The 24,940-nt window shown below is 42.2% G+C and overlaps 1 protein-coding gene and 1 long non-coding RNA gene across 4 annotated transcripts in view; one reads left to right on the forward strand and one right to left on the reverse strand.

Moving 5' to 3' along the window:
- The window catches only part of LOC109290985 (core histone macro-H2A.2), a 40,441-nt gene that overhangs the window by 10,112 nt on the left and 5,389 nt on the right, over window positions 1-24,940 (reverse strand). For 2 of the 3 annotated variants that reach the window (XM_019507834.1, XM_019507835.1), the window contains exons 2-6: window positions 20,102-20,338; window positions 11,894-12,000; window positions 5,933-6,130; window positions 3,451-3,561; window positions 867-966 (exon numbers count right to left, since the gene is read on the reverse strand). In XM_019507834.1, the coding sequence (XP_019363379.1) occupies window positions 867-966; window positions 3,451-3,561; window positions 5,933-6,130; window positions 11,894-12,000; window positions 20,102-20,273 (688 nt within the window). In that variant the 5' untranslated portion in view covers window positions 20,274-20,338. The remainder of the gene's footprint in view (window positions 1-866; window positions 967-3,450; window positions 3,562-5,932; window positions 6,131-11,893; window positions 12,001-20,101; window positions 20,339-24,940) is intronic. The other variant, XM_019507836.1, reaches the window with a different exon arrangement.
- The window catches only part of LOC109290986, a 19,173-nt gene continuing 2,201 nt past the window's right edge, over window positions 7,969-24,940 (forward strand). Inside the window, exons 1-2 of the long non-coding RNA XR_002095727.1 lie at window positions 7,969-7,979; window positions 15,183-15,189. This is a non-coding gene — a long non-coding RNA (uncharacterized LOC109290986). The remainder of the gene's footprint in view (window positions 7,980-15,182; window positions 15,190-24,940) is intronic.

The following is a 24,940-nucleotide window of genomic DNA, read 5'->3' on the forward strand; positions in this document are numbered from 1 at the left end:
GGGGGGACCCCTGCCAGGCCCCATCCCCCGCCTGCTTTCCCAGCCCCTCCCATGGCTGCCCTGCCTGTCCCAGTTCCCGATTTGTTTTAAAAAAGGCCCCTACTCACCGGGTGCTGCCTGGTGGGGGGGCGATCCCCACTGCCCCACGCCATGTAGGGGGCTCTGCCATGAGACCCCCAACCCCAGTCTTATCTCCCAGCCCCCACCCATGGCTGCCCTGCCCACCTCAGGTCCCAGCCCTTTAAAAAAAAAAAAAGCCCCCCCACTTACCAGCTGCTGCAGCAGCCTTGGGGCTTCTGGGGGCTTGTGACAGCCCCCCACACAGTGCGGGGCAGTGGGGATCGCCCCCCCTGCCTGGAAGCAGCTGGTGAATGGGGTTTTTTTTTTCCAAAGAGCTGGGGCGGGCAGGACTGGGTGTGGGCGGGGGATGGACCTGTGTGATTTGGAGATTCGGCCAATTCAGCCGCAGCCGAATCAGATTCGGCCAAATCAAAATTGGGACAGTGATTCGAATCACCGAATTGAATCACTGTCCCCCAAATTAGCCGAATCCAAAGCGAATACTAGCCGCTTCGCACAGGCCTAGAGGCTACTGCTCAATTCCAGCCTGCTTTTCAGGACTTTGAAGGAGTGCTCTAAGCTAGAAGTTGGCAGTCTATGGCTTGATCTGGGCAGTACGGGAGTTGGGGGCACCTGGTAACTTAGTGGCATGTGGTAAGTGGGCAAAGGGAGTGGCAGAGTTGCAAGAGGTGGCCTGTCTTTGGGCCAAGCTGCATTACTTTGACCTACTGTTTTTAAACGTTCGCCAACCATTGCCCAAAGTGATTCCAACTTTAGTTCTTTCATGCTTCCAAAAGCAGCCTTACCTATTTCCTCTTTGAGGTCTATTTCAGCAGTTGTTGGGTGAACAATGCCTTCTACTTTCATAGAACCAATATCGCTGATGTCACTCTGTGTCAGAGAAAGCTGTAAGGTATTGATGAATGAAGAATGAAGTAAAAATTAAAGTCTGAATTGTAAGATCATTTTCAAGCCAAATTATTAAAACAGACCACTGACAAACCTAATGTTCAAGAATCATTCGCTGCATTGTAATGAAGTTGCCAGCTTTCAGCATTTAAACTTCAGTTTTATGCATGCTTCCTCTTACACCAGTTGGATTATATTATGAAATTCCTGTAACTTGAGTGAACACCATAGAGAAAACTACTGTTGCAAAAAGTTTATTCTAGCATCAGAGCTTGGCTACTATTACTGTTAAGAAAAACATCCTTCTGCTCTAGAATGAGAAAATGCTGATTTTAGAACCAATGGTGGTTTTTGGTTCAAGGGAAAAAGAAAATGGACAAAAGATGTTATCCTTTCCTTTTCAATTTATGCCCCAATCAGAAACTGTAGAAGCGAAGTATGAGATAGGCTATTCTGACGTAAGCAGGTCTGTTTCTACTCAAGCAATTTCTTTTCTCTCTCATCTCGGAACCGACATAGAAATGAGAGAGACTATTTCCTCATCCAGCCACCAATCAGGGGACTGTAAACAGCCAAAAAATATGAAGCCTTAATAAGCCCTAAAAGGCTGTTCTCCAGGCTTTGTACCCTTAACCTCTCTTTTTTTCACTCCTACCGAAAAGAGACAGAGGAGAAAAATACTAAGAACATTACAAAAAATAATACAAGTCTGTAAATCCCAGGAAATCATCATTTGTATCTATTCAGTGGAGCTTGCTCCTAACTTCTGGATGAAGCACAATGGAGTCTCCTGCCACTGCTGCAAAAAGGCTCTTTGAAGAACGATTCATAGCTTGCTAGATACCACCCCATCTATTTCACTGACTTTGTGTTAATAACTGTGCACCTCACAATTATTATTCTGAACAAGGTGTATTACTTAACCAGGGAGGAAGGTGTACAGCAGTCCTTCCCCACTTACAGAGTAACTGAGAGGCTGCAGGAAGTAATTTCTAACAGAACTGCGAACAAGTACCAGCAGCCTCACCGAACAGACTCAAGACTCATCCCTTTAGTCGTGTAACTGTTCTGATGCTACCTGCTATATAGATTAATTTTGGTATGTGGTCTGTAAAATGGGGATCCTGCTGGATGTGCTAAAGTAGGGGCTCAACAGGTGCTGGGTAACCAAAAGGACTGGGACGAATGAGGTCCAGTTGCTGGTGCATCAAACCAAAAGGGCACTGGAGTACTAAAGGGGAGGTGAGCAGGGAAGCTAGAGGTTTGGTGCATATGCAACAATCTTTCATAGTCTATGTATGCCTAAGGACTTGGGTTAATTGCCTGAGATGCTGATGTTCAGTTACACTAATGGTGCTGGTCTCAAATGGTGTTAGTGTCAGAGGGTTGACAAAGCACAGCATAGCGCTAGCGACTAAAGACCTTGTTACACATAGCACATGTTAATTACACTTAAAATCCTAGCGTCTGATCCTTCAAGCAGTAAAACATGTGCTGAGTGGCATCATAGCATAGCAAAGTCAGGACTTTTCTGGCAAGGAGCATCTCCAGATCATATTAGCTAATGTGTTGTCTCTTCCACGGAGGTAATATGATCAGGAGGCTCCAGTGTGGTTTGGGGGCTGGGAGCAACAGCTGTTTGTTGCTCTCAGCCCCTCGCACTGCACCACAGCCTGAAAAAGCTGTTTGTCACTCCCAGCCTCCACAGCACATCACACCACAGTCTTCAGGAGCTCTGGTGCTTAGGATGTGCTTTATTTAGACCACAGTATTACCATGCAACTGCTCAGAAAACTTTCTAACTCATAGTAATGCTTAATACAATCTAAATAAAACACATTATAAGTGTAATGTGCAACAAGACTCTACATATTGTAAATGCTTTGAAATTTATCTAGGAAAATCAGACTATTACTTCACAAGAAATTTGCAGAAGTAGTTCAATATAAAGTACATTATTCCAGAAGAGTCTACCTTTAAAATGAAAAAAAGCCAGAACTGTCCATAATTATATCTATAAAACATTATATGCTATTTTGCAAATGAAATTACTGTCAGAGGATAAAGAAGGGGAAAAATCAGTTTGAAACAAGAAATAAAAAGAGGAATTAGAGAACATTGTCAGAGGGCACAGACAAACTGAAATCTTGTTAGAATGATTTTATAAACCTAGCTATTCAAACTGTTCTAGAAAAAACCCAAAGACAGCTACACCTCAAGACCTAAATCATTATTTTATTCTCAACAGGAAGAAACAATGTCCATTCTTAATTTTAAAAATCTTTAGTCTCCAGACAGAGTTTATGAGGTATGATCCAAAAGCTACTGGAGTAAACTGAGTCAAATCTAGAACAACCCAGATGGAATGTTAGGAAGGTTCTGCGTTAGTGGTGGATGGGAAGTATCCTTCTGTTGATGCTAGACTCCACTAATGTGATCACACTTCATTATATTACGTATGGTCTCCGATTATTTTATTACCTTTTGTCCTGGCATGAGGCTCTTGGAAGACAGAATGGTGAATCCATCTCCAGGTCCATCCTCGGATGTTGAATTTGATGCCCCTTCTTTTTCATTCTCCTTCTGTTTGTTCTGTTTTTGGGGGGGGAGCAACCATCAGGACAAATCAGGAAAAAGTTGGTAAGTGTCATCTTTCAGAAGGTGAAAGCAACAAATCTGACCTTTATAGGATAACACAGAATAGCATAGCTTTTTGGTAGCTCTGTAGTCCTACGGTGTTTCATCGTTTACTAAATACAAAAGGATTACTGGTTAAAGTGAAACATTACAAAAGTTTTCTAATACTTTTCAGACTCAACAGTATGTATACATCCCTATGTAGTTCATTGAGCGTTTTTGTAGTGTTTGCTTGCCTTGGCCACTAGGAAAGCAGATGCTATACTAATCTGAGTACTCAAACTAAAAGGTATAGCTAAATGTACTAATTTAAAGAAATCTCGTAGGAACTTCCTAATAAAACAAATCAACAGAATGGTGGATTAGCAAATTTGTGAAGCATTCCATATTTAAACAAATGCTGCACAGTGGCAGCAATTAGTCTTGGTGGAAAGAGGTGTAAGAGGGATAAGAGGTGGGTAATGTGAATACCATATTTTATCAGATATCTCATTCATACCGCAAAAATTAGCCTTTCAAAATTGGGGTGCCTGTCTCAAGGATGGAAACTGATTTTCTGCCCAGAAAAAGCAGCATGAAGACTCTGTAAGATGGCTGTTGTTGCTTTTCCTTCTATTTCCTCCAGCAGCTACATTGGTGGGGGGGAAGAGGTGGAGTCCAACAGGGGCAAGATCCAGGGTGGGTTCAGTGGTGCAGCTGCACACTGCTTAACCTTTTCCTCCACCCAAGGCTTAAAACCAACAGCACCAGTAGCATTTCTATTCAGGCAGTGCTAAGGGAGACAACCGACTTCATGGCTCATTATAATCTTCCTGATTCCTACTAACTGCTCTTCACTCCAGAGTTGTTAACAACCCACTCTTTTTTAATGGGTTGATGTTCCACTAATCTATTCTTTGGAAATGTTGCTGTCTGTTAGCTACTCCTGGTCTTTCTTCTCCTATTTCACAGCCCTGAAGACCATATTTAGCTCTTTTCAAAATCCATGGGTGTATACCCATGGAGTCCAGTCTTCAGCAGGAGCTACAGTTTCAATTAGTGGCTGAGCAACCAAGATCTGCTAACAATTCAACTGTGAAAGGGATTAAACAGTAGCTTTTGCCTGAGTAGGAATGGGAGGGTGAGTGAGCTGAGCAGCAGGCTCTGTCCCTACTCTATGCAGCCATAACTCTGAAAAAAATCTCTTTCTTAATTCTGTTTTCCCCAAAATAAAGTCCGTTTCTTATTTGGGGATATGTTTATGGAAGAAAATATGGTAATTCTTATTAAGTAGTTTTACTTCCTTCTTAAAAGTGGTCTCTATATATTTCCATAGTTGTGGTGGTCTAAAATGTAATGCAAACCCCTAGTAAAATGGGTTAAACTATTCTACTATAGCAAAAATTGTGCAACTGTCCTCCTAAAATAAGTATTGGACCTAAGTGCCAAGTCAAGAAAATACTGCTGCAGGTATGAATGGAACTCTAAGTAGAAAATCAGTTTCCCTGCCTAAGATGGGCACCCCAATAGACTGTATATTATCTTTTACAGAAGGCGCTCTAAAACATTCAGGTCTGACTAAAGTTTAAGTGCAGTTTGACAGGTTGTAAATGGAAAAAGCATTTTCTTTACACTGTCACCAAACACTTTAAAATTCTAAATGAGAAACAGTTTAGTCCTATCCAAACAAAATTGTGCAGATGTCACTGAGGGTTTGCATCCTCACAAAATTCTGGAATGAAAAAAATTCTGGAATGAAAAAAATGAGAGACATTCTCAGTTCCTTCTAACAAAAAGGAAAATTTAGGGTGAAGATATAGGAAAATCTTGGGATGGTAGAATGACAACATGTTTTGGTTGTCAAGTGGATAATGGTATACTTTGCTGATTCGTTGTGGGGCTTTTGAGACTAGGAAAATAAAAAAATCAAGGGCGGTGAATGAGAGGGTGTGTTTTAAATATTAGAGCAGCTTTTCCATGTAGCCGTTGTGAAGGCCTACTGATTTTATGGGTTTTCATGGAAAGCACTGTGTGGGGAAATGTGAATGAACTTGCCAGTTGTCCTCTGAAGCTCTAAAGGTTGTCTGTCACCACTTTGGAAGTTCCTTATAGAAATGATTTAATGACTCATTTCTCATTTGATTTGTAACATTTAGGAAGAAACTCCTGGACTATGTATTTCTCACTGATTATCATCCTCTCCCTGCCACTTCTGGTAGTCATAAGCAAACACCAGTCAGAAAAAGACCAAAAAAAAAAAAGGAAGGCACCCATTTTTCTCTTCTTCCCTTTGCCATTCTATCAGTCTCCCTTACCTCCTAAAACACCAATCTGGGCTCCCACTTACCTTTTTGGGTGTCCAGGCTTTGGTGGCCTTTGCTTTCTTCCCACCCTTCTTGCTTGCCAAAGGTTTCCTTCCTCTTTTCTCAGGAGATGGGGAAAGAATTGTCTCAGATTTGCTTTTGGCACCACGTTTTTTGGCAAGGAGCTCTGGTTGAATTCTGGGTAGGACACCTCCACTTGCAATGGTCACTCCCTTTAGCAACTGCAGGGAGAGGCAGTATAAAAAAGTATGACTTATTTATTCTAATCAGCATCCTTTACCCAATATTCTAGCGCTCTTGCCTCAAGCTGCTGTTAATAGCTGCATTTCACTATATACAAGTAGGTGGCATATTTTAAATGCTTGTTTTGTACAGTAACTCTCACACCAACAGAATACTTCACAATAATTATTTAAAAGCATAGTTAAATGAATGAGTTTAAATTAAAAGTATGCTGGCTAGGTCATACAGAACTACAGACATAAGAAGAGCATTTAAGGAGGTCTCCATCATGTAAGCCTTATATGAAAAATACTCAGCTATAGTTCTAGTTAGCAACCCAGTAACAGAGGAAGGCTGAAAAGGAAATTTACACTGTAACTGGAGTTGTTTTTTGTTTTTTAAATGAGTTGTCTCCATGTATCTTACACTCTTGGCATATCCTATGCACTCAAAATAGGAGTTTCTGGCCAGTGGTGCCACTGGGGCCAAGCATGGATCCTAAGTGCCCTGTACTTGTGCATCAAGGGCAGAAAGGGCAGTCTGGGTTCAACTCCACTTCAGTTCATTGCCACCCCAGACTTCAATCAGTGGCAGAACTTTGAAGCAGGGCTATTTGTGTACGGTATATATAGGGACAACACATCTCAAAAAACTCCAGCTACTGTACAGTTAATTAACTTGTTAGTGTGTATATTACACTCCTGGTGACCCATAAAAGCAGTGATGCAGGTATGAGTCTACCTAAATATGTGTTGTACATAGATCTGCTAAAAGAAGTGTCCTTTATGGAAGCTTCCAGTAATTTAAAGGATTTAGTGAAGGTGTGTATGGAACACCAACTGGCTGGTTTGCAGATAAAAACAGCGCTTCTCAAAAAGCAGCAGAGGCTGTTTGCACCCTGGTGGAATGGGCTGTAATATTACCTGGAGGAACTAATGCAGGTAATTCATAACATACTTTGTTATTTCTCTAAACCCTTTAGATAATCTTTGGGCAGAAACAGATTGTCCTTCTATCGTTTCAAGATAAAACAAAACTAGCTGGGGGGGCGGGAGTTCTGAAGGGCCTAGTTCAGACAATTGGCAAAAGCCCTACAGGCACTGAGAGAAACCAGCTTTGATTCTCCATGATTAGAATGTGATTTGTGAAAGATGACTGGTAAATAAACAGTTTATGAGGAAATCTGATAATGCTTATGGCAAGAATTTACATTGTGTTCTTATCAGAATGGAAAAATGTGTAGAGGTTTTGTAATGGATGTTCATAGCTCCCTGTCCTAATATCCGAAGTAACTGCTTCAAGAAAGGTTTTTCCAGGTAAGTGTAACAAAGAAAACAAAATAAAAGTTTGAGCAGAAGATCCACAATACTAAGAAGTACTACATTAAGGCACTGGCTTGGAATAGTTCTTGTATGAGTGGAAATATTTTTGTAAAGCCCCACAAATGGCTAAACATGGTGGCGTGAGGGAAAAGGTTACCATATTTTCTTGCATACAACATACCCTGCCCTGGAATATAAAACACACCTTGTTTCTGAAAGGCAGAACAAAGGAAAAAAGATTTTTTCTTGTAGTAGGTAACTGAGTAGCAGCAGTTAGAGATCTGAGCCTACTCACTGTTCTACTCCCAGTAGATCACTGCAGATTTTACTTTTGGCTTTACCCGGTAAGTAGCAGAACCTGCTCTTATTGCATTTCTCACATATAATGCACACTCTAATTTCCAGCGGCTTGTTTTGTGGGGGGAAAGGTGCATGTTTTATGTGAGAAAACATGATATATATCTCCTTACTGGAGGACAGTAGACATTAATAGACACTAGCTTTACATTCAAAGAAAAAACTGAAAGTCAAGATGTCTTCAGAAAGAGTATGTAATCCCAGTTAGTAGGCATTTATGTCAATTTATGTTGTTCACATCAAACTGGATATCTCTTTTGCTTAGACAGGCTTGTGTGGTTGAATCTTTTATATTTTATGCATCTGAACAGGAAAAAAAATGTTCCTACTATCCATTCAGGAGTCATGCCATGAGATGTAAGGAAGATGGGTTTGGGTAGAGAATGGTTCTGTCATTCTAGGATATCAAGCCTGGAATTATGAGTTAAACATTTTAGAGGACAGCTCACTGAATCCGTTCCAAGTGTCAAAACTACCTCAGCCAATGGCTGTATCCTGCCTGTTCTTTCTGAAAACCTTGGCGAGTAGTGGAATCAGTAGATAACCGCACTAATGCAAAGGTACACTGAACAAAAAACTGATGCCTTCTTTTCTAGATGGCTTCACTGATCTATGGTAACAAATGCTTTGTTCTGTCTTTTATCTAGAGTAGGAATAGTATTTATTCTGTTTTCTTTTACTCCAAGAATTTAAATTCCAGGTGGGAAATGTGATGCACAAATTCTTTAGAGTATAATGAGCATCATCCATCTTTACTTTGAATAAAATTAAGCTTTCAAAATAGAGGACCATCCATTGGTGATTGAACGTCACTTAAGGTTTCCAAAAAGTGGAGATCAGAAAGTCAGTCTTATGACTCTAGATCTTAAGTGTGCACAACAGTATCTGTAGCTTCTAGACTTGCTTGTAAATAGGTTCTTCCCACTAACTGCCCTTCAGACATTAGGGGCTCAAGTCTTCCCTATGTTTCTGTGGCAATTTACCATCAAAATGTGAAACTTTACTGCAATATAAGCAATTATAACATTCAAATCAAGTCTGGTAATTTGAGATTATGTACTGTAAATCATGCAGAGGAATAACATGCAAGACTGAACGCATCTATTTGTTTTCACTTTTTCAGCTGGACTTTTCTTAGATTGACAGTGTCTACTGTTGTTGTTCAGTGCTGCAACCAGTAAACAGCCTGGTACTGAGTACAAAGATAGATATTTTGTTTTCACAGACAGCATTTGAAATTGGTATGACTAACGATAGTGTCCACCAAGTATTTTTTGCAAAATCCATTAAAGCTTCATTTATAGGAAGAGCCACTCTTTCTGGTGTAGAGAATATCAAACAATTTTTGACAAGTCTCCTACACCTCTGCAAGTGAAATCTGGAGCTATTCAGCTATGGTTTTTTATTAAGCCATGTAACCTTTTATATTCTTCTGGATAAAATGGTGTTGATGGGACTACTGCCTCATAGGCAGTGATGCCAAATAGCCTATTCTGGAGCTGTTCCTCCCCAGAAACATACTTTGAAAACTGAGGATTGTCCAGGGGCATCTGAAGTGGCATAAGTCTCTTCTTCTTACTAAAGAAGATATTTAGCTGTAAGATGCTTGAGGAGTGGCCATAAGAAGCCCAAAGATTCCAGTACAATCATGCAGGTAGAGTATATGGATAGGAAGTTAATCCAAAAAAGGGAGGACCAAGGCATATATTTAACTTCATATCCTACAGGGCATCTTTGAGGCCCCCAAGGAGTCTGACAGAGCCCTCCGGGGGGTGTGGGCGGGGGGTGCTGCTGCTGGAGCTGAGTCCAGCGGAGGGAGGCGGAGTGCAGCCCCGGCACTGCACTCCACCTCCCCCCACACTGGACTCAGTTCCACAGGGCTGGGAGCCACCGGGCACTGAGCCCGGTGGAGGGAGGTGGAGCGCAGCCCCGATGCTGCACTCCATCTCCCTCCACCAGACAAAGCACCCAGCGGCTTACTGGGAGGGAGGTGGTGCACATTACCGGGGCTGCCTCCCTCCACCAGGCTGAGCTCCCAGTGGCTCACAACCCCATGGAACTCAGCCCAGTGGTGGGGGAGGTGGCGTGCAGCACCGGCTCTGCCTGCCTCCTGCTACTGGGCTGGGCTGCATGGGGCTGGTGGAGCCAATCAGAGTGCAACCCCGCATTGGGAGGTGGGCAGAGCCGGTGCTGTGCTCCTATTGGCTCCACCAGCCCCACAGAGTGCAGCCCAGTGGCAGGAGACAGGGAGCACCAGGGCTGTGCTCCCTGCCAGGCTGAACCACATAGGTCTATGAAGCCACTCGAAGCACAGCCCTGGTTCTCCCCTGCCTCCCACCACCTGGCTGCTGCTTCAAAACTCGAAATGTTTCGAGGCTGTTTTGAAGCCCATCGTTTCGTTTTGATTTTACTGTTTTGTGCTCGAAACGAGTCGAAACAGTGTCGAAACGAAACAGCTGGCAAAATTTCGTACAGCCCTAATAAGCAGTCAGTGCTAGGAGGAGGTCAGAAGCAAGGAAATGGCAGATGGGCAAACTACAGTAATGTCATGTTTAGCTCAGGTATAAGTAAAGGAGACACTAGCTCTTCTAAAAATTGGAAGGCAGTACTTTATGATTCCCAGACACCAGTATAGTGATGTGTACCTAGGGTACTGCATACCAGGGCTACCAGAGTAACTGTGCTTAGTACTGAAACAATCAATACTGAGGAAAGGGCTGCAACTGGTGTCAAAATACTTGGTGCCCCACTGACCTCAGAGGCTATAGCCTTAGTATCAGCCTGGCAATCACTCTTATCTAGACAACAGCAAGCAACTGTGCTACCTTTGAACTTCCTGGTTTCCTGATTTAGTCTGTGGAGTCTTTCTTCAGAAGGACTGAATAAGTGATTCAGACTTCTTAGCAGAACCTTTGTGAAGACATCTGCTTCTGATCTCAGACCAGGTTTAACTGGAATGGTCCTACCAGAGTCCCTTGAAGCCTGAACTTTGGGAATTGGAGTCCTGCAGCTAATGTAACCTAAGGTAGAGGGGAACAGTCCATCCAATGGAATCAGTCAGACCCAACTCCAAGGAGGCTAATAAAAAAAAAATTAAGTCACTATTTTTGGCTTTTAATGTTTCTTTGAAAAGAATTTACTCATGTCACACTGGGAATATGGGGATGTCCCTAAACAAAAGCACTATGAAGGATACCCACATTTAACGTGAATTGCCACCTCGTAATGGACAATATTTAAATCCAAGACACTTAGGTTGTGATATTCCAAAATCCTGGTAATAGGAAGGATCCCACTACGAAAAATTTAAAATGGAACAAAATCTTCTAAAACTGTGCAATAAAGAACTATGTTTTACCAAAATGATGCGAATGGGCAATCACCAGATAGATATAAGGCTAATACTAATATATGCCCATCTAAAGTTTAAATCAAAAAGAGACAGTTTGAGTACATGGACACCATGAACTCCATTCTAAAGGCAATTCACTGAGCAGGAACTGACTGCCCATTGGACCCACCTTGCCCTTTGTGCTCTAGGTATGGTAATTCAGGAAGTATGTGTGGTCCCAATAGACATTGCTGGCCAAAAGACTGATCTCTAGCACAATGGGGCGCATTTGCACCAGAAGTGGAATACACGTATACACAGCACTTGAGGATAACCTATAAGTTATAAGCAACTATGTGGGATGGTGGCATATCCATACCTATCTATGGGGCTACTGAAAGAGTGGGCCCTGAAGGACGGCCAGTAAAATCTTTCCCACAAAGTCAGCTATAAATTCACATAGCATCTGAAAAATCTTTTTAAAAAATGGGAACTTGAGCATCCACATCTTACTTGACAGAACAAGCAACTTGGCCATTAAGACATAAAGAAAAGGGGTACCTAGTGCTCTTTTCCATTCCTTACGTGAATTAAAACCCAACACACAAACACACTTTTGTCCTTATGTTGGTAGATGGATTCTTGTTCCATTTTCTGCTGTGATAGCCATTATGGTCTCATCCAAATTCAGACTGGAGTGTTTGAACTACACTGTATGGAGAAGTCTATACACTAAAATACTAAAAGCATACCTGGTTCAACTCCTCATCATTAGCAACTGCCAGTAGGATGTGTCTGGGGGCAATTCTTCCCTTTTTGTTGTCTCTTGCTGCATTTCCTGCTAGTTCTAGTATTTCAGCTGCAAATGCATTAAAGTAAAAATCAGAAACAGAATATCAATCTACATCTAGATCTACTTTTAATCCACTTGAAGGCCCATTTATATTTCCAGAGTGGTATAAAGTGACCTTAGTACCAATGAGAATCAGGCTAAAAATGACCTTTTATTAAAAGATTCTATTAAAACTTATATAAAATCTTCCACTCTTCCAAAATCTTCTAAAAGTTAATGTTTTATACATTTTTACAAAATAATACCTTACCTTTCCTATTTCTTCCAAAGGATAAGCACTGTACAAACTAGCATGCCAAAAAATTGTTCATGTAATTCTGTATTGTTTTTACAAATCTCAAGTTGAAATGCCCTTTCAAAAATAAGCATACAAAAATAAATATTAGCAATCCAAAATTGACCATGTAAACCCACAATACTAAAGCATGTAACAAAAATCCCTTGAATCTAGGAAAGAACGTTTAGACACAGCAGGAAGGATTCTCAGAACTAAATAAGTAAGAATATTGATGGTAAACATGAGGGTGCTTCAGTGTCAGTCTAGCTGGTAGCCAGCTCCCACACTAAAGCACCCTTGTACCCCAGCCAGTCAGGGCAGTGTCTACGTGTGTGCTGCTAGGGGGTAAATTAGTTAATTCCAGCTTAATAGGGGTGCATGTGCAGAGGCGCAACATTTATTGTGCAGCTAATTAGTCTACTGTGCAGTAAATGTCTTATGTAGACATGCCCAATGCAAAGCAATAAACTTCGGAGCAGTTTGAGCCAGAGTCAACTACTCTGTGCAGCATCTACGTGTATACCCAGAACAGCAGCAATCTGAGCTGGGGCAAAGCAGGCCCAGGCTGGCACAGGGTATGAGGGGTCAGCCCTGGGCTCTGGGTGGTGGCACTGGGCAGCAGAGAGGCTGGCTGGGACAAAAGGGTGCTAAAACTGTAGAGCCGTGCAGCTAGGCAGTAGTATGGCCTCCAGCTGACTGGGCACAATTTACGCCTAGTCAGCATCTATAGCTGCATTTAACTGCAGTAAGTTATTCTGGCATAAGATAGTCCCTCTCACCGACAGTACTATCTTACTGGGGCTTTAATTAGTTTACTGCAATCTAATAATGTCACAACTAATTAGTCTACTCCATAGTTATGTGCATGTGTAGACATGGCCACTGAGGCTTATTTGTAGGGCTATGCTGAAGATCAGAGAAATAGAATAGGAAGGACTGGGCCTTGACACACCAGTGTGAAGCTTCATTTGAGAACAGGACATAATACTATGGTTTAGATGCAGTAGGATATTTTTTGCTCAAAGCAAGCATAAGAATGATACCAAAACATTTCCTCATTTTCAGTGTCCAATTTTCCCTTCCTTTTGTGCTTTTTACATGAAATAACAGCAAGTCAAAAACCTACAATTGTATCAGTTCTCCAGAGGCTGCATTCTATTCTTTCCTTATAAGCAAAGTAAGTAACTTGAGAGAGAAGGCTGAGAGGTGATCTAGTGGCTGTTTACAAACTCACCAGAGGTGGACCAGCAAGAATTGGGTGAGACTGTTCCCCTGGGCACCACCCAGGGTTACTAGGAATAATGGCCACAAATTGTTAGAGAGAAGGTTCAGGCTGGACATCAGGAGACATTACTTTACAGTTAGGGCTGCCAGGCTCTGGAATGGGCTCCCAAGTGAGGTGGTGCTCTCTCCTACCTTGGGGGTCTTCAAGAGTAGGCTGGACAGATGTTTGACTGGGGTGATATGACCCTGGCACCTGTTCCTGTCCGGGGCAGGGGGTCAGACCTGATGATCTGTTTAGGTCCCTTCCAACCCTAAGTACTATGATACTATGATTGACAAATACAAAGGCTTCCATGGAAAACCCAGCTGAAATAGACAAAAAAGCTACCTGACAAAAATCCAAAGGGCCTCTCAGGTCATGGGTGAAATACAGGTTTTCAATTTTCATTAGCTCAGTTAAAATTGCAAACTTATCCTCCAATTTCTACTTCTATTAATTCTGAGCAGCAAAATATGGATGTTAAACCTTAAAAGTTATTCTTTGGTGGTATTAGCAATATACTGTATAAAATGTTTAGCAGCTGTTTAAAAGACAAAACTAGTCGACGTGCAAAAAAAAGATTGGAAGAACCTTATTAGGATTACAAAGTCAAGTATGAATGAGGCTGGGAGTCTGTGAAGAAATAGTATGAGATGAGATAATTAGAAAATGTATCTTAACACATGCAGGAGGATGTGGATTAAGATTGCACAAGCAGCTTTATTTCTGGTATTGCCCAACTTTTGGGCATTTGACTTTCCAACCTATATAATGTTCTTTTAATGCAGAGTTGTGTGTGTAATTTCCTAAGGTTTTAGAAAAAGTTAATTGAACCATTTTTTCTGTATTACGTCATATTAATGCCCACTGGCCATCAGCAGGGCTTGAACCATTAGAGTCACCAAGCAGACTCTCTGCTACATTAGCTAATGGAGTAAGTAATAACAACAGGAGATTGTCCACTACATTGATCAACAGTAAAAGAGAGTCTTTGCAATTAGATGTCATAGATATGTGCTAACAGGAGAATGGTGAAAGTCCAGAAAGAGAAGCTACTTATCTGTTCAGTAATGCATTCTTTCAATTGTGTTATTCATACATACATTCTAGTAATGTGCATGTATACCCGATGCACACAAATTCATAGGCTCTTGGCCAGCACTGTGCATATAGTGTACCCCTTAATGTCTTCATGCCTCATATTAAGGGCAAAAAAGTGCAGAGTACTGCAACCACCATTCTGTTTCCTCCAAACTACAGAATCTTAGAGGGTAAGAGCCCCAAGCAGAGGGGACAGAGGATGGGTCAGGGATATATGCATATGGTACAGGTAGGTAAACTCACTGATTCATTCATACAATGATCCACATATACATTACATATATACATATAGATCCACATATACATCACTGCTTCCAAGCAATGAACAAATAGAATGGGAGCTTAAGAGTTTTAAGAAAATAAAGATTGTAGAACAACTTCACAAAGTGCAGCATCTGATCTAGAAGCTTCAGTAGTTATCTAATTCCTTATGAACATAGGAATGTAATTCAACAAGACTGCTTTCTATGTTTCTCCCAGAATCGTTTGTCAAGATGTTGCTGAAGCTACAGTGAACACCTAAAGTGATAGGGTGATTCAGCTTAGCTAACTTGTGTAACATGATTTCAAACAGAAGTCCACCTTGACAGGCTCTAACATGATATGGCTGTGCCTTTCATCTTCTTGGAACAGTCTGAGTAAAGACTTAAACAGTTTTGCTCTTTGTAGATAAAATGCCAAAGAGGATCTGACATTTAAGGTTGAAAAGAAGCCTTCAACTTGGAAACATGAAGGTTAGAAAATAAGCACAGGTGTGCTGGATCAAATGAACCTCTAACTAAAGTCAGCAAGAACTAGGATGTGCCTTCAGGGATAGAAGACAGTAAAAGAAAGGTTGGCCATTCAGTGGTTGGATCTCTCCTGCCCTCCTTGCAGAGTTAAATGTAAATCATTTTTTAATTTTCACTAATAAGACATGAGCCAAAATGGACAGCTCATGAGAGGTCAGAGTTCCAAGCTGAAGTCCTGACATGGGGATGGAGCAGTAGGAAGGGTGGGAGGTGACCAGGGCAGCAGCCCTGGGCACCACCTTTGTGGGGGGAGGAGATTAGGGCTGTGCAAAATTTCACTGGGCGTTTCATTTCAAAGCTGTTTTGATGCATTTTGAGCTTGAAACAGCGAAATTGAAACAAAGCAAAAGGCTTCAAAACAGCTTTGAAATGAAATAAGGGCACTTAAAACGTTTTGAAAGTTTCAAACATTTTGAGTTTTGAAGCTGGGCTTACTTGGCTTCAGCACTGGTCCCAGGTGGCAACAGCAGTTTCCTGTCATCCAGTGCACAGATCTGGTAGCTCGCACCCCCCGGGAGGGCTGCGGGGATGTGCTGGACCGTTCCTGGGGATGCAAGCTGCCGGAGTGACAGGAGGCTGCCTGGGACCAGTGGCAGCAGCAATCTTCCCTGGCACTGGGTGTGGGCTGTGCCCAGCGCTGGTCCTAGGCGGTAGCCTCAGCCTTCTGTCATCTGGTGCAGAAGTGGAGGCTTGCATCCCCAGGAGGTGTCCGGCACAGCCTGGCAGCCCTCCCAGGGGTGCGAGTCCCCGGATCTGCGCCCTGATGAGAGGAAGCTCAGGCTACTTGTCTCACCTGGGACCGGTGCCCCCCGCACACCTCCCTGCCCAGCTGCAGCCCCCCTGCACACTCCTCTCCGGGCTGCAGCCCCTCCACAGCTTAACAGCATCAGCAGCTGTGCTCTTGGTCCCCTGCACAGCAGGAGGCAGCACAGCTCAGCCCCAGCTGCCAGGTATCAGCTGCCTCTGCCACAGCAATTTTCATCCAAATCAGGCAATGACAAAGTTTTAGGCATTTTTATCGCACCCATCTGACCTTGTGTAGGCACTCTCGCCACTTCAGAACATGTACCCGGTGCCAGCCGCAGGGTGTGTTCCTGTGGCTTTAACGGCGGGCCACGTTCACCCTGAAGGAGGCCCCAGTACTCACCTGCCATGACTTGATCTTTCCCTTCAGTGGTGAGGCTCCTTCTAGCTCCTTGCTGACCAGGGGCTACCCTTAGCGGGTGTTCTTGGGGCTCCACCTCTCCTATACCCCAGCCATGCACCAGCCCTCAGGATGCCCAGATGATGTCTTCGCTTGTCTCCTCTTCCCCCTGCTCGTCTCCTGGCCCCCTCCTGATCTGTGGAGGTCATCCGTGACCCCTCTCCCTGCCTCAAGATAACTCAAAACAAAATTAAAACACAAAAGGAAAGGTTGGGATACGGGGCCTCAGCCTGCCCCACTCATGGGTCCAGTGTCTGTAGCTCCAAGGTCCCTCGACGTAGTCCTCCCTGGCCTAGTTGCACTGCCGGGCCGCCATGGCGCCTCCTTTAGTTGATCCTGGACCCCTCCATTGGGTCCTGGTCAGGATTTCCTCTGGGCTGCTGATGCAGCTTGTGTGTAGTTCGGAGAGCAGCCTTGCTGTCTGGCTCTGGTGGTCTCCCCGGCCATTTCCCGCCCACCAGCTTTTAAATCGGCTGGGTAGTGGTTTTTGATGATGTCATCCGCCCGTGCCGTACCGAGCTGGTAATAAAAATGGCTAATGATCCGTAAGGACAGTTCATCTCAGCATGGCTCATCTGGCTCCGCTTCTTCTAAAAAAGTTAAGTTTGCCCTGTCCTCAGGGCTTTTCTCTTTCTTCCCAAGGGTGGCTGGCCCTGCCTCGGGTCCTGCCACAGGAGGGGGCTTCAGGCCCACTGTTTGCATTCCCCTGGGACATTCATGATTTCCCATTATAGCCTATGGGCAAAATGTCAAAACTCGTTGAAACAGTTCCAACGAAACAGGGCAGTGCTTCAAAATGAAATGAGAAAATCAAACACTATCCCTTCGAAACGGTGAAACGGACATCAGATTGAAATGACTGTGTTTCGCATAGCCCTATGGAAGAGAGACAGGGCAGGAGGCGCAAAAGTAGCCAGTACTGCAACTAGCATGGCAGAAGCTGGCACTGCCTCATGCATTGTGGCTGCCGTGCACAAAGAAGTACCCTGCTACACCCCTAGGATGGGATCTCTGATACATTTTTTAGGAACACTTTTGCAGAGCTTTTCAAAACCTCAGTTAGAGCTGCGTGATTACTGTGGATGGTGTGGAGAATGAGCTGCCAAATGGACTTTGAATGCACTAAGTAACAAAACTGTTAGTTTCAAATTTAACAAACAGTATAAGTATTGGGAGTTGGGGAATTTTTACATCAACAGGAAAATCTTGTTCACCTTGCCAGGTAAGCCTGTCTCATAGAACTTCTCTTTCTTCTCATTAAAATATTCTGGACAGGTGCAGAACAATCCAAGCCAGCAGTCAAGCAATGGGATGAAAGGACTTCTTATTCAGGTGAAAGATTTTAGTTCTGTTTTATGACAGAAGACCTGAAAGCAGAGGCAGGCATCTTTGGCTGGCAGATCTGCTGATTCATATTATCTGGGAAACAAAACTGCCTAAGGCAGGCCAGAGCAATCAGTCAGTTTAGGTAAGTCCTATCTGAACTTGTGTTGCATCCTTAGTGGGACCAGTGATTGATTAGGCACACCTGAAGACTCCTGCTAAGCTGTTAGACAGGTGGCCTTGGTTCCTGCCTCCTCTTGACTTTAAGTCCGACAATTCTTGTTGCACTGTTACAAATAAGTCTACCTTAGAATGATCTCATTTGGGAAAAGTGGCCCACATGATCAAGTCTTTAGTCTCTCACTCATAAAAAAGAAATCATTCCTGCTCTGTTTGCTATACCAAGGAAATATGGTACTAGGTAAACCAGTTCTGTAATCTAATTACTTCTTGACATTGCAGGATGGTCTTGCCCTCCTTTGACTGTCAAAGCAGAACACAATGGCCTGTATGACTGTCATTACCTGGACAGACTGCCTTCTATTGTGATGGAGAAAGTACTTGCTAGCTTTGTATAGCACCCAGGTTTCTAGAAGAGTGATATGTACTAGCACTTTGCCTGATTTCACTGTCATTGCACCTTCAGGCCAACCAGTAAGTGTTCTCCATCTAATAGTTTTGGACACGAGGACTCTTTTACAGACAGTTCAAGGTTTTCTCCTACATTCAGGAAGTATAAATTATCCTACCTTAGGGCCGGAGTTGGACTAGATGACTTCTCATGGTCCCATCCAGTCCTATTTTATATGACTAAGATTATATAACAGTATGAATAGATGCACATAAAAAGGACCTATCCAGATGAGGTTTGATAGGGACATGTACCAACTGTAGCCAGTATAGGTGTACCAATAAAGTTTTTTTTGCTAATACTGATAGCTGATACTGGTCTGATTGCCAATATGCAGCCTGGCAGCTTGGAGAGCAGTGTCTGGTGGGGGAGGTAAGGGGTGTGGGGGGAGCAGATCGAGGCCTCCACAGTGAGTGAGGGAGTAGGGCTGGGCAGGGGCAGAGCAGGGTACAGGGCGAAGCTGCAGGCAGCTTGTCTTGGGGACATGGGGGGCAGCTCCCGCTGCCGTGTGCACCCTTAGGGGAGGCATGAGGGCATTTGGCCCACAGATTTGTTCATAGGGTGAGGACGAGCTGCAGGCTTTGGCCAGGGGCTGTGTGAGCCTCTTCCCTGCTAGGGAGGCAGGGTGGGTCAGGGGCAGGGTGGGTCAGGGGAGGAGTCGGGGGGGATGGCAGTGGCACTGGAAGGGGGGCTACAGTGACCCCAAAATTCACCGTAGCCCCCGCTCCCAGCATTGCCACCTGCCCCAAGCACAGCCCTGGCCCAGCACACACCCCCAGGAAGAGACTGGCACAGCCCTCCAACCTCAGCCTGCAGTGGGCAGCCTGAACCTGAATCCACTCCTCAACAAGTGCTACAACATTTGCTGAGGTTTGTAAAACAGACAAATTTCCTTTTGAGAGGACAAATTAAGGTTAATTCTTGTAAATATAAACAAGAGTTTGGATTTAAATATCATAGGACAAAAGTTAATTTCACAGCAGCAGCACGCATAATGTCCATTTTGTAGGAAAAGGTGAACTTTACATATTAACAAGGTTAAAATACATGCAATATAGTTAAGTGGGATTCCTTTGGCCATCCAAAAAACACAAAGAGAATGTGGTATAATTTAACTTGAAAATACTATGTAAATGAGAGGTGGATTCTTTTTTTTTTTTCTCTTCTGCTATGCATATTCAACTATTTCCAAGTCTGACATCATTTCCTTGAACTAAAAAGGACTGGATGCCACTCCCTTTTAGCTTATCAGCATTTCTAGATCAAGCAGAGATCACTGTAAAGCAATAAAAAACAATCCTTCCATTTAGGGATTAAGCATGGTACATCTGCAATATTTTCATCTCCTGCTGTTCCATGAAGAGAGTAAATCCACTTCAGCCCACAAAGTGCATGTCAGTATACTTTTTACATTTACAGAGCATAATTTTCAGAGCTGCAGAGCACCTGATTATCTCATGGACTTCACTTAGTGCTGTATATGATCAGTATTTTAAAAATCAGGCTCTTAATTTACCTGCTAGATATTCTATGACAGCCGCCATGTAGACCGGTGCTCCCATACCTATCCGATACTTGAATGTTCCTTTCTTTAAGTAGCGCATCATCCTCCCCACTGGGAAAATAACACCTGCCCTGCTGGAGCGTGACATCTTGGACATTTTCTTTTTCCCACTTCGGCCTGACATCTTGCTGCTGTATACCTTTCAACTTGCTGACAGACTGTTCTTATTCACGTACACCAACCCAAAAGCTGCAAAAGAAAAAGACAGGACTGATGGTGGGTATAGCCAAAACTTAGAGTCATAGAAAATCTGTAGAACAAAATCAGAATAGATTTCCTTGTGCAGGGAGAAGGAAAAATCCAACATAACAGAGACATTGATCTGGCCTGGATGAATATAAATATTAAAGCAGAAGTATGAGTTATCAAATAGCAGACAATTTGAGCATTTACAACAGTATAATCTATGTTATTCTGAATATATAATATGATATAAACAGCTCAGGAAGAGCAGTTTGGGGAATTTAAAAAAAGTGCATGTTAATTGAATATCATAATATCTAAACAAGTGTCCTTGGTATTCAAGGGATCTGTAAGTTTGTTTGTCTGTTAAAACATAGTAGGTGATGCTTCTGCTATTGAAAGATTCGTTTCCTGCTAAACTTGAGAACTGTTTTACAAAGTCATGGGAATATTTTCAGCAAAGCATAGTGAGAGTGAGGCATTTGTCTCTCATCATTATTTTAAAAATGTATATTGAATTCTAATGAGATAAATAAAAATTATATAATTGATATTTGAAGAACACTGAGGTTGCAAAGTTAAACAGTGAAAATTTTAAGAGATGTCAGAAGCCAGTTTGCGGTGTAACTTTAATGTGCCTGCCTTACATACTATGCATTCTTACATAGTCTTTCATGACATAAACGCATCTTTTACCCCATGGGAGCCCTGTTCACTCAATGTGCAAAAAAGACAGTACTCAATGGCTGTATCTATGTGAAATGCTGACGGTGCAGTTGCTACTGTGCAGTCATTTAGTACTTGTATAAATGAATACTAAATGACTACACAGTAACCTGATTTACTGTGCAGTAGCACTGCCAAACAGCTTTATTGTGACGCTGACTGCACAGTAGCCCAAGACTACTGCGCAGTAGTGTTGTGTCACGGTTTCTGCCACACAATGCTATTGCACAGTAGTTTTGGGCTACTGCGCAGTCAGTGTCTCATGTAGACATGGCCAATGAGTAGTAATTCAAAAGTTTTTATCCCCATCAGTATGTACTCACATGCCTTAATTCCTGCACAACAGCCAAAACTTACATTGAATAAGAATTTATTTTTCATGGGCTTTCAATGACACTTATCACTGTTGCAGTAATAAATCTATTTTCAAAACCTCCTGCTTGTTAGATGATAAAATATCATCATAGCCATTTTACAGGTGGCTAGCTGTGGCACAGAGAGATTAAGGCCTTTATTGTGTAAATTATCCAACAAGTTTGCCTGATCCACCATTAAACCTAGAAAGATCTAGATAATTCTCTAGGGCACATCTACACGTGCAATTAATGTGACTTAATTTATTGTGCTGCAATTTGCACCAGAGTAAACTAATCTAGGCACAATGTAAGTCCAGTGACAGAAGCAAACTGAGCCAAAGTGGAGCAATTAGGCTCGGCAGCAGGCAGGAACCTAATTGTAGCGCGTATGTAGATGGTGATGCTTTACTGCAGAGCAAATTAGTCTACTCCATGGAAAAGTGAACATGTAGATGCACCCCCTAGAGATGTATAAAGCTTTCCTCAATTCTATATGGGAGAGAGTGAAGGTCACCTACAAGAGACTCTATTTTTACCTGTATCTTTTGCAAATGGAGTTCCACTGAGTACAGTAGGTTCAGCTTCAGATAAGAGAAAGCAGGGGACCTATCTGGGCTCCCCACCCCGCCCCATTCTGCTCCTGCTTTATAAATGGAACTCTGGAAGACAAATATATAATAGTGTTCAGAACCATGTTATGTCTTTCTTCATATCTTGCTGGTGTTGCTGAGCAGTCACAGGGCTCAGCTGCCATTGATCTGAGAGAAGGATCTTAATCTCTATCATAATGTTTTCTGCAAAAACAGCCAATATAGGCTAGGCATAAGAACAAAGAAAATAAATCTATTTCCTCCCATATTTCTTCCTATTTTCCTGAGGACAGTAAAATGGTATTCAAGGAAGTACTCCAGGACACTGAGGTCAGCCACTTCAGTTTAAACAATATAACCAGACTTGAAAAGGGGCATGTTTGTTCCTGAAAGCTTATCTAGAATTTCTCCCAAGTTTAAAATTGGCCAACTAAAAGTTATCACAAAAAAAATCTTTAACTACATATATGTTTCTGATACTAGTCAAATAAATGTTAGATTTTAGCTATGTAAAGATAGGTAACCCTTGCCAGTGACCTAATACTGAACTCAGTATTATGCCATAGTAAGTCCAGAGTCAATCCACTGAAGGAAATGAAGAATCTGGCTGCAGCAGTGGCTGTTTCTGTCAATGAAGATGCAAGCACAGAATTCATCTAACACAACATTCGAACAAAAAATAAAGGAAGATTATTATGACAAGAAAGGAGGCATCATAGGAAATATGCTATGGCTACAGATTACAGCATTCTTTAGTTGAAGGTTCATGGGATCTTTTCCAATACTATGTGTTTTACTTCTTCAAGGTCCTTCATTTTCATGACCAATACTGCTGGAGAGGGTTTGATGTACTGCCCTCAAAGGCAGTAGGGGCTCAGTTTATTGCTTCAACTGTCCTTCTAACCTTGCCAAGTTTCTGACTGAAGGACAAATTCTAATTGGTAGTAACAACACATGATCACATACTATATGATCTATTATGCTACTCTCAGGCCTGTGATGGGGATTTAACTGCCATCTAAAACAGCTCTTGACATCATTCAACTACAAAGATACATTCAAAATTAATTTGAGGAAAACATCAAAATCCATGCCTGATTCTTTTCCTGTTCATTTCCTGTACTGAATAGAAAAAGGTCCAATGCAAATTCTAATTTAGAAGGTCAAAAAAATGTTTCTCTGTAACAGCCATAGGGAAATTCAACAGTGATTTTTTAATGACAATCTAAATTGAATTTTGGCTACGCTTCTGGTACACCTAAAAAATAAGAATGCTAGACGGGTTATGTTGGTGTAAAATAGCACAATGTGTCCTTATCTACGATGCAGATGATTTTCCTTTCTTCATTAATCATATAACGTAAGTAAAACTAAGCTTAGGAGAGAATAACATACACTGTAGTAGTAAAGGACACCCTAAAAACTAAGTTTCACATCACCTCATTATGAGTTCCAAAAGAATTTCCATTTTTTAAATTAAGGGCTGTATTTAACAATTTAATAAATTGCGAGACCAGAGGAAAAGTTCCTTAAAAGAGCATCTTCACTATAAAAGGGTTAATCAATTTGCTCTATCATAATAAAGAAAAAAAATCAATTTCTGTTGTTGGGTTTGTTAGAAGTCAGGGCTTGTTATAAACAGTTTGTTATGATGAGGTTGTACTGTATATTTTTGTTAAGTTTCTTAAATAAGTTGTAAAACTAAAAGCAGCCTTGTCAGAGAAGACTGTAAAACAATGTGAAAAGAAAGCAGGCTGGAAGCAAGCAACATGCCAAGATGATTAAGAAATGTGGAAGAAATCCCCTTTTCCAAAAACTAATTTTTACTGTAAATCTCAGCTAATTGACATCCTCCAGGGCTATGGAAGAATTGATTCAGTCCAATAGTTTCAATAAAGCAAAAAAAATTAAATAGACCAATCAAAGAATGTTTCTTAGAGTAAACCATGTCTAAATAGGGCATGGACTGGAGAGATGATTGGAGAACTCAGCAAGTGTGTTGAGAAGACTAGCTACAACCTGCATGATTAGCTCCTTCTCCCTTATGAGTTTACTTGGCTGGTACAGGTGAGAACCTATACTGAATTCCTGCAAGTAGACAGAAGGACACCGAGATAAGCCTATATTCTTGTGCTTTAGGGATGTACTACAGTGATTTTCAACTGGGTTGCCATGAGATCCTTTTAAAGGTGCTGCCAGGTACTGTGCAATATTAGCAATATTAGGTGTGCAAGCACCTATGCATAATTCACGCAAACCAAGAATTTCAAATTGGAATCCACAGTGTCAAAAGCATTCTGACCTGTTGTTGTCTTTCTGAGCTCTTTGCAACAGAAGATTTGCTCTATTATTTTTCTGTAGTCAAAAAATAAATGACAGCTAAGAGGTGGCATTCCCAACTTCTGTGAGTGAAAGCTGCAGCACAGCAACTTGCTTGTATAGTTCAGACAATCCATTCAGGACTGGTTAGTTGAGTTGGAGATTACTCATTGATTTCACTCTTTCTGATTAATTCCTGGATCATTTTATCTGTGTCTGCTTTAATGATATCAGACAGGTGGGTGGTAACTCTCTTTGGAGAGATCTGCTCCTGTGCATCTGGTGGATTTTATGATGCAACTGTTACCTGAATAACAGGTATGCAGGTAGGCTGGATTCTGGTAAAAGAGGCAAGAGATAGGCCTACAGTCTGCTTTTTAGGCTGCTTGCAGACATTAAAAAACAAAACAAAAAATGCAGCATCTGTAAAGATTGTGCGCTTCAGTGGGGCTTTTAACTAAATCTGGTTCAATCCGTTATTAGATAAAAGTCCCCAAAAACCCCACTAAAGTGCCTGATCTATACAGATGTCAGGTGAGCCGGGCTGAAGTAACACACTGCCTCTTCTGGGTGTGTGCAGGGCTTGGCATGGGAAAGTGTAATTGGGGGGGGGGGGG

Source organism: Gavialis gangeticus, unplaced genomic scaffold, assembly GCF_001723915.1.
Source record: "Gavialis gangeticus isolate Ggan-Ray unplaced genomic scaffold, GavGan_comp1, whole genome shotgun sequence".
NCBI lineage: Eukaryota > Metazoa > Chordata > Crocodylia > Gavialidae > Gavialis > Gavialis gangeticus.